The 10,439-nt window shown below is 38.5% G+C and overlaps 1 protein-coding gene and 1 pseudogene across 1 annotated transcript; both read right to left on the bottom strand.

The window, feature by feature from the left end:
• Window positions 1-201: 201 nt before the first annotated feature.
• Window positions 202-1,176, bottom strand: LOC107658550 (trace amine-associated receptor 13c-like). Its single transcript, XM_016447140.1, has one exon. It carries the CDS (start codon window positions 1,174-1,176, stop codon window positions 202-204), a length of 975 nt encoding a protein of 324 aa, XP_016302626.1.
• A 7,572-nt stretch (window positions 1,177-8,748) lies between these two features.
• Window positions 8,749-9,799, bottom strand: LOC107658526 (trace amine-associated receptor 6-like; annotated as a pseudogene).
• Between the last annotated feature and the right edge of the window lie 640 nt (window positions 9,800-10,439).

Genomic DNA, 10,439 nt, shown 5'->3' on the forward strand with positions numbered 1-10,439 from the left:
GATAACGGTCACAATGATTCCTAATGTCATGGTCGATTTGCTCTCAGATTTCTTCCTCACCTAACTTTCCTTTACACATTCACCAACCTACATCAAGGAGTTTATAACATGCATTTGCTGATGTACAATAAATAATGCCTTCAAATACAAAGTAATATTCACTGTACACAGAAAAATATATCAGATCAGTGACTGAATTGATCATTTATCCTCTGGGAAAAGACTGAAGTATTCAGATGATGGTTTAAATATTTTTAGAGTCACAATGTATATAGCTGATATTCTAAACCATTTATAAAACAGTGCATAGATAAGCGGATTCATACAGGAATTCATGTACAAAATCCAGCATGTTACATTAAGTTCAACCGATTCTGTTGACTCATTTCCTTCAATAAGGATGACTACATAGTAAGGTATCCAACACATGAAGAAAATGGCAACAACAATCCCCAGAGTTTTTCCTGCCTTCCTTTGTGATCTGCTGACACCTGTGACAGAATTTACAACCTTGGCCTGGTATTTTACAACACAGAAGATTTTCACATATATAGACATGATTACAGAAGAAGGGGCAACGAAAGTGACTATGAGGTCTGTGACAACATGTTCAAACTTAAAAGATACTCTACAGTCTCCATAACACCTGTCATGTGCCTCTGGGTAGAACATAGTATCGTGTAAGATAATGACAGAATATATGCCACAACACAACCAATTTATAATAATACAAAAAACAACTTTATCAGCCGTGACCCTCACTGCGTATCTCAAAGGGTCACTCACAGCAATGTAACGATCTACAGATATAAAAAACAAATTACCAAGAGATGCCGTAACAACCATAAAAATAATAAATAAAAAAAGAGAACAAAATGTCTCTCCAAAATACCAGCATGATTCTATGAATCTGATGCCCATTAACGGTATAACAATCAGTCCCACGATCAGGTCGGCCACAGCCAGAGAGAGACTGAGCAGGTTGGTTGGAGTGTGGAGCTGCTTGAAGTGAGAGATGGAGATGATCACCAGCAGGTTCAGAAACACAGTGAACACTGATAATAAAAAAATGAACATGTACAAAATGACATACTCCACTTCATGTTTGATTTCTTTGAAACATGACAAATTGTTGTTTGGAAAGCAATATTGGATTTCTTGACTGTTGTCCTCCATGATGCTCTGGTCAAACATTTTCACAATTGATTATATCCTTTGTAGCCTGCCCCTGTTGTTTACGGTGTTCCTCAAAGCTGCCACTTCAAAGCTGTGGTACAATATTTCAGCTGTCAGTTCGATTTTCTACTTTCTATCACAGATTAGACTCTAATTTATATGAAGAGAAAACAGGGACATCCCATTAAATGTGAGGTTGGATTATACTGCATTAAACCCACCTACTAGATAAATATTCAAAGCATTCAGTGATGAATTGGATGGTGTCTCATATAATATTTGTGAGTGTGCAAATATTTCATAAAATACAAACACTGAAATTTAATCTTCATTTTTGTCCATAAGGCTTTTAAAGGACTCGCATATTCTCATCTTTATGACCTTCTGAATATAAAACACTTGGCAGATGACTAAGGTCTTTGGATCAGAGACTTTTATTGGCCCCCAGGTCTAGACTAAAGACTAAGAGTGTCCAGCTTTTTCTTGGTTCCAAATTGTGGAACAGTTTACCCAGTCATTAGAACAATTTCATCATAATCAGTTTTTAAAGCAAAGCTATAAACCAGGTGTCACCAAACTCGATGTCCTGCAGAGTTTAGCTCCAATTTCCTCAACACACCTGCCTGGAAGTTTCAAGTATACCTAGTAAGACCTTGATTAGCTAGTTCAGGTGTGTTTGATTAAGCCGGGCATACATGGTGCGATTTTTGCTGTCGTACGAGCTCGTACACGATTTTTTTCCCTTTGGGAGAAATTACATGGAAATCGTTGATATTCGTATGGTCGTGGCTCGTATTGTGTGAGAGGTATTTACAAGCCGAGTCGAGCGCCTCACGAGCTCCCAATCATTTTTAAACATGTAGAAAATGTTTGGGAGCTGTTGCCTTGAATTTGTGAGGTGTGCACAGTTGAATGGGCTGATTTGTTGAGCTATCTGAAGCTGATCAATCAGGAGCTGAGGAAACCCAGAGAAGAAGAAAGATGATGGCAGCGCCACGGTGAATTTGGACTATTGAAAAGATAACTTTCTGAACTTTTTTTTTTTAATTAATGCTCAAAAACAGTATACAAACAGTAATACAACCACCAACAAATAAAAATGATAGACGATGACAACAAAAGAAAAGAAAAGAAAAGAAAAAAGAAAAGAAAAAGGGGGTGTTTAATACATTACAAACTGGGAAAAAATAAATAAATTTGAGACTTCCATGTCATTTAAGACAGGAAAAGAGTTACAAACAGATAAAGCTTTTAAAGCTTTTTTGTTCTTAGACAATTGGATCAATGAAAGATTGCTCAAATTCTTTCATGAAAACAAGAGAGATCTGGAGTAACTCGCTGAACTTTGGCAGAAACAGTGAGCGCTGTATGATGTCATGCAGTGTGTACCATGAGTCGTCTGAGATGATATTTTACAGCGGATCGCTCAAGAGCTACAGTTATCAGGTGAGATGTAGTATAAGTAGCTACTTATTGTTAGCTATAGTGTGTAATAGGCTTTATAATTCACACACACTGACCAGACGTCTCGGTTTCCGGGTGCTGAAAAAGAACCTATGTCTCGTATCAATATTATGCAATTATATGAGAGAGAGCGAGAGAGAGAGGGAGAGAGAGAGAGCAGTTTTATTTAAATGTACTACATATAGGTTACACAGTTTATTATACACTGCCCTTCTCTCAACTCAGTTCAATACATGTCATTATATCAGGGAACTTCATGCGATTGCTTCGGAATTTGGCGGGTCGTAAAAATCATGTCGTATATCACTGCGTCCATACGATTTTCAGATAAAATCACTTGTGACATGTGTGTGGACATACGATCCTCCAACCGTCAGAATTCGCACTGTGTATGCCCGGCTTTAGGGTTGGAGCTAAACTCTGCATAACACCGGCCCTCCAGGACCGAGTTTGGTGACCCCTGCTATAAACCTTTCTTTTTAAATCTTCAGTTTATCTGTGGCTGGTGAAAGTTTTAAAGTGCCCCTATAATGCCATTTTTAAGGTTCCTAATATTGTTTTGGGATTCTCCTACAACAGGTTTACATGCATGTAAGGTCAAAAAATACTTTAGTTTTCTCATAATATACATTTAATTTCACAGAATTTCTCAATGATTCGTAAACGATTTGTAAGAAGCAGTTTTAAGATTCAGTCTCTCTAAACTCCTCCTTTCTATGAGCCTACTCTGCTCTGATTGGTCAGATGCCCAGTCCTTTGTTTTTGGTCTACAGCGTACAGCGCATATCAGAAACGAAATGGCCACTGCCATAACTTAATGACAGCTCCAGAGAGAATGTATAGAGAGAAAAGATTGTTTTGATTTTACCTTATAAATTCGAGCCTGAGTCCAGTGATGAAACGTCTACTTGATCAACCAGACATTGATTCACAAGCACGACTGGAGCAGGATGTTTCTCAGTGGTAAGTGTCAACTTAGTTTGTGGTAGTTATAAGACGTGATTGCAGCATCATTGTTATAATTTATTTAGGTGCATGTGTGGGAACTGTATCAGAATGCCAAGCAAAGGTGAAAACCTCTGCTGCCATGAAGTACGACAGGTAGTATTGTGTTTCTGCTTTAGTTGAGCATTAGATGCATCTTTTATAAAGAATTAAGTGTATTTTGAACGATCTATAGAAAATATAAACATCTATTATTTATCATACATGCTGTGATTCAGTGGAGCAATCTGGTCCAAATAAATTGGACACTGAATTGACCCATCTTTCAAGAGTAAGTGTTTTCTGAATCCCACGTTGAACTCATGACTAGAGAAGAAGTCGTCAGTAAAATGAAGGGAATACAAAAAAGATTGGGATTGTACTGCTGTGGTATCATTAAAAAAAATGAATGGCAACCACTGATTCTTTGCAGCCTCATCATTCGGAAGTGGGATGTAGCCATCATGGAAGTGGGATTCGAATTCCTGATGACTCTTTTAGATGATTCAGAGTCTATTCTTGTTTTTGAGAGAGAGAGACACTAACTTTATTTACCATGCACTGTCGGCTTCACAACTTAGTAGATAGTTTACATTCACATGCAGCTACATTACACACTACATGAAAAGGCAATATTCGAAATGGCATAATAGGGGCACTTTAATTGCATGTGTTTATGTTATGCCTTTTGTACTATTTATACAATTTTACTTGATGTTGTAATTTGAGACTTTGATATACCATAATAAAGGGAGTAGCAATAATCCAGCTGAGATGTAATAAAAGCATGGATCACAATGTCCAAAGACTTCTCAGAGAGAAACGGCTTAATTCTTGCAAGTGGAGATGAAATAAGCTAGAACCAATCACAGAGCTAATATGTTTATTGAACTTTGAATTGTCAAACTCCACACCTTAAGAAGGGGAAAAAAGGTTGAAGAAATCCAAGATATGTTGAAGACAATAACCTCTGTTTTATCTCTATTTAGAAAGAGAAGGTTTTTAGGAAGCCAACATTTAACCTCATCCAAACAGGCAAACTGATAATTTAAGGCAATTTGATTCTTCTGAGCCACAGGCAGGTAAATTTGTGTATCATCAGTAATGCAATGATAGGAAACACCATGTTTCCTAAAGATAGAAACCAGGGGTAGCATATATAGCAAAAAAGGAGCTGGTGCTTAAACAGAACCCCGTGGCACTCCGCAAGCCAGATTTTCTACAGAAGAGGTGACGTTTCCTATTATAATTAAAATATACTCCATGCCCAAGAGGGTTAAAGCAGTACTGGAAAATAATGGTGGCCACACAAAATATTGAAACTTTGGGCCCAATTTGGACATTTTCACTTAGGGGTGTACTCACTTTTGTGGCCAGCGGTTTAGACATTAATGGCTGTGCTGTCGAAGCTTTTCGGTTCCCTTCAAAGATACATTCATATAGAAAAAAAGCCACCCTGCGTTTTGATTTTGAAACGTGCAGTGCTCATATTTATTCAACGAACTCAAAGCCTTTTGGAAAATCTATTTGTGCCGGTCAGTTTTGATACTGTGGCAGGCCGGCACAAATAAATCAATGTGTGGGAAACACATACATACATATACAGTGGAGATCAAGAGTAGAGAACAATTATGAACACTTGATTTTTTCAGCAATAATGTAATCTTCATCGTTCAAAATTGGAAGTAATTTTAGTTGTGGCTATACCATGCTAGTAGAATACCGTTTTACAAAATAACCAAGGCACTTCAACAAAAACCCTTTATTTTGTGGGAAACAAAGTGCTCAATATTACATAACAGCAATGACTGTAGTACGAAGAAAGGTTACAAATAAAATTTCTGAAGGTTACAGCAGTCAAAAATGAGTAGGAAGTGTACAGGCCCTTGCTTTGAATGACTTCAGCACATCTGCAGCCACAGGACATCGCTAGTCTCTAACACAGCTCTGGTGTGATCTTGGTCCACTGTTCTTCCAGTCTCTTCCACAGTTTGTTGACTGTAGTGGGATTCTTAGCCATAACTTTGTCTCCAAGGACTTTCCATAGATTTTCGATTGGGTTTAGATCAGGACTCTGGGCCGGCCATTTCATTATTTCGATGTTTTCAGCTTCAAGGAACTGCTTTACCCATTTTGCTGTGTGACAGGGGGCATTGTCCTGCATGAATATTGCTGGCTGATTGGGTGATGAACACAGGGAAGAAACCGTATGTTGCCGCAGGAGGTTCTGATAAACATTTGCATTCACTCTGCCATGTAGCTGTATAAGAGGCCCAACGTCTTCTGCAGAAAACATCCCCCAAACCATGACACTTACTCCTCCACCTTTCACTGACTTCTTTACACACTTTGGGTTCAGTCTTTCCTTAGTTTGACGATGAACATATGGCGCTTTTCCACTGCATGGTACGGCACGGTACGGCTCGGTACAGTTCACTTATGGGTGGTTTTCCACTGGGTACAGTACCTGGTACCTGGTACTTTTTTTAGTACCACCTCGGTTGGGGTTCTAAGTGAACCGTACCGTTACCAAAATGTGACGTGTAAACTCTGCTGATCATGGATTGGCCAGAGAGAATCGTCACTATCTGCGTCACTGAACTTGCGACACAAACACAACAGAACCGCTAGATTTAAATCAGCACAGCCAGTGAAGGATCGAACGCAACTGTTTAGAACGAGCGCACATTTTTTTAACAACCAAAAAGTGGCTGTTTCGTGGTCTGTTGAGGAAGTACAGACGTTCCTCTCGTTGATAGCAGAGGAGTGGATCCAGCGAGAGCTTGATGGGGCAAAACGGAATGAAAAAGTTTTTCAGGAGTCGCGGCAGTAGAGGCAGCGCAACTATAACGACGTGAATAATCCCACCCACACTAAAGCGATACTAAACTGCAGTGGAAACGCAAACCGAGCCGAACCGAACCGAGCCGTGCCGAGCCAAGTCATACCACGCAGTGGAAAAGTGCCGTGCCAATAACGTTTCCCATCAGACCCAAATAAATTAAACTTGCTTTCATCTCTGAAGTGAACTTTGGACCAGTTCTCCTCTGTCCACACAACATGCTCCTCAGCAAAGGTTAGTCTAACATTCTGATTCTTTCTGCTGTTTAGAGGTTTTGGTCTATGCAGAGTGGCCTTTTAGTCCAAATTCTCTTAAACATCGAGACACTGCATTCCGAGACCAATCCTTACCCTGTTCGGTGCTGAACTGGCAAGCAATTCCAGCTGCAGTGTGAAAACGGATTGACCATTGAGATTCTCCGCATTATCCTGTCTTCTCGTGCATTTGTCTTTCGTGGACGATCAGCCTTTTTGGGGGACTTGAGTTAATGACATTGTAAAGATTCATTCTAGAAATCATAGATTTGGAATGACCAACTTCTCTTGCTATGGCTGAAAGAGTCATCCATTTGGCCTTCATATGGACAACCTGCTGTCGGAGGGTTTCAGTCACTTTAGAACGATTCACCATCTTGCAAAGTCAGTGAAAACTGGGAAGTTTTCAGGCTGCCAGTTAAATAGGGTTTGTCAGATAATTAAGGAAATTAGCACTAAGTGCCAGATTAACACTAATACCTGGGAGGTATCTGAAAGTGTTCTCTAATTTTGATCAGTGTTCTTTTTCAAATATCTCATTTAAGTTTTTATACTGTGCTTCAGAACATATTTAACTCATGAAATATGCTTAAAAACTGTTTTTACTCCTGTTAGGATAACTTCAAATTCCTATTTCCTACTAAGCAATGACTTCAAAATTTAGGAAATTGTAGGCTGTTCTCTAATTTTGATCTCCACTGTCTGTGTGTGTGTGTGTGTGTGTGTGTGTGTGTGTGTGTGTGTGTGTGTGTGTGTATACACACCTTTTTGGATCTCACACCACCCCTTTAATTTTTTTATTTAAAAAATACATATATGATATCACTTGACATGTCTGTTCAATGAAATGAGGGGCTGAAGAGGGTGTGGCCTTTTGTTTGGAGGTGCAGCAATCCTTTCAAGAAGCAAAGAAACCTAGGACATAGTGCCACCAATATCAGTTTTTTAACATGTTTAAATTTAAATAACTTTATGTAAAAATATATATGCATGTGCATTTGTATGTAAATAAGTATGTTTGACTGTTTTAATTTTATTTTTATTTATATACTAAAATGTTTTTTGGTTTGCAGTTAGTTATGTTAAGAAATTTGAGGACATTTCTCTCTTTGCTATACTACTCCTAAAATATTAACAGCATTATAAAATAACTCCTAAAAAAACCTAAAAACCTAAAAAAAAACTCCTAAAATAACAGCATTATTTTTGTATAATTATTATACAAGCAGGTTCTATGACTTCATATTGATACACTTCATAATTTATTTGTACTTGCAGTAAGTGACACAACTCTGCACTTTTTTTAGATCAAGTGAATTGCAAGAAGGTGAGAAAGAAATGCCATACTTTCCTTTGCATACTAAATTATATTCATAATCTACTGTAAAATCTTGATTTAAAGATAAACAACTAATTTTTGCAGTGGTTCTATGAATGTTACAGATTTACCAGCCTTCATCAAGGAGTTTATAATTTTCACTTGCTGATGTACAACATAGAATATCCTCAAATACAAAGTAAAACTGTACAATCACTGTACAAGGACACAGAAAGTATAGATCAGTGGCTCTTCAAGAAAAGCTCTTAAAAACATTTAAAAATATATATCTATCAATTGATCATTTACCTTCTGGAAAAAGACTGAAGTATTCTGATGATGGTTTAAATATTTTCAGAGTCAGAATGTGTTTAGCAGATTTTCTAAACCATTTATAAAACAGTGCATAGATAAGTGGATTCATACATGAATTCATGTACACAATCCAGCATGTTACATTAAATTCAACTGATTATTTTGTGTCATTTCCTTCAATAAGGATGACTATATAGTAAGGTATCCAACACATAAAGTAAACCATTACCACAATCCCCAAAGTTTTTGCTGCCTTTCTTTGTGATCTGCTGACACCTGTGGCAGAATTTACAACCTTTGCCTGATATTTCGCAACACAGAAGATTTTCACATATATTGACATGATTAAAGAAGAAGGGGCAACAAAAGTGACTATGAGGTCTGTGACAACATGTTCAAATTTGAAAGAAACTGAACAGTCTCCATAACACCTGTCTTGTGTCTCTATAAGTATTGTATAAGATAATGACAGAATATATGCTAGAACATAGCCAGTTTATTATAATACAAAAAACAACTTTATCAGTTGTGACCCTTACTGTGTATCTCAAAGGGTCACTCACAGCAATGTAACGATCTACGGATATAAAGACTAAATTACCAAGAGATGCTGAAACAACCACAAAAACTGTAAATAAAAATAGAGAACAAAATGTCTCTCCAAAGTACCAGCATGATTCTATGAATCTGATGCCCATTAAAGGTATAACAATCAGTCCCACGATCAGGTCGGCCACAGCCAGAGAGAGAATGAGCAGGTTGGTTGGAGTGTGGAGCTGCTTGAAGTGAGAGATAGAGATTATCACCAGCAGGTTCAGAAACACTGTAAAAACTGATGCTAAAGAAATGAAAATGAACTAAATAACATACTCCACTTCAGGTTTTATATCTTTGAAACAAGACAAATTGTTATTTGGAAAGCAATACTGGATTTCTTGACTGTTGTCCTCCATGATGCTCAATTTTCACAATTGATTATGTCCTCATTTGTAACCTGCCCCTGATGTTCACTCCGTTCTTCATCAACAGACCACTTTGAAGCTGTGGTACAATGTTCAGTCTGTCAGTTTGGCTTTCTGCCTTCCTTCACTGCCTTGACTAATTTGTATGTACAGAAACAGGGACATCCCATGAAATGTGAGGTTTATTTATACTGCATTAAACCCACCTACTACTTAAATATTCATAGTATTCGGTGATGAATAAGATAATATGTAATATTGCTGTCAACATTTGAATTTAAGATATTTTTGCAGGTGCACATTAATATCTGGTATAGAGAAATTATGATCATGTAGATGTACATTTAAGTTAATATTATCAAAGAAATCAATGACGAAATGGTTGTTAATCATCATTGACATACACATGAGGAAAAATGTGCATCATGACAGTAATTATACATTTGCAGTAATTACACTTTTGGAGTTTGCTTTTTTTTTTTTTTTTTTTATTGGCCCTGCCACAAGAAAAGTACATAAACAAATAAATAAATAATAGTTATTGTGGTATATAAATATCTCTGTGCACAACGGTACAACGTCTTGTTCCCTGAAGGAGGGAAACGAGACGTCACGTCGGTGACCGACAAATTGGGAATCTCGCCAGAAAGACCAATCTACTTTGAGTGTAAACTAAACAAGCCAATGCACATTGGCATGTGATGATTGCATCCAGCTGCCGTTGATCGCAGCGCGAGTATAAATAGGCAGCAGGTGCAATGCATACTCAGGTTTTTGCTGAGAAGCCGAGCCGGTGACCCGAGATTTTGGCCACCACCGAGATTTTGGCCTCGACCGACTGTAAGGTCAGTGGTGGGACAAAACAAAACAAAAGATTCTCCGCCCGCCACTCCTCCGGGGGAGGGAGTGGTGTGTTCACCATCTCCCGAAGAGCGGCTCCCTCCATCTCTGGGTCGCCCAGCACAGGGCCTCTTGCTCTTACCACCAGGTTTGGCGGGGGCCTGGACGGGCGGGGCGACTGCCCTGCGACTGCCCTGTGACTGGCTCCATGGTGCTGTTTAGTTGGAGGCTGCGGCGTGGGAGCGGGGGTGAACACAGGGAGATGCCCTCGGCGACGAGCAGGC

Source organism: Sinocyclocheilus anshuiensis, unplaced genomic scaffold, assembly GCF_001515605.1.
Source record: "Sinocyclocheilus anshuiensis isolate Anshui unplaced genomic scaffold, SAMN03320099.WGS_v1.1 scaffold343, whole genome shotgun sequence".
Classification (NCBI taxonomy): Eukaryota; Metazoa; Chordata; class Actinopteri; order Cypriniformes; family Cyprinidae; genus Sinocyclocheilus; species Sinocyclocheilus anshuiensis.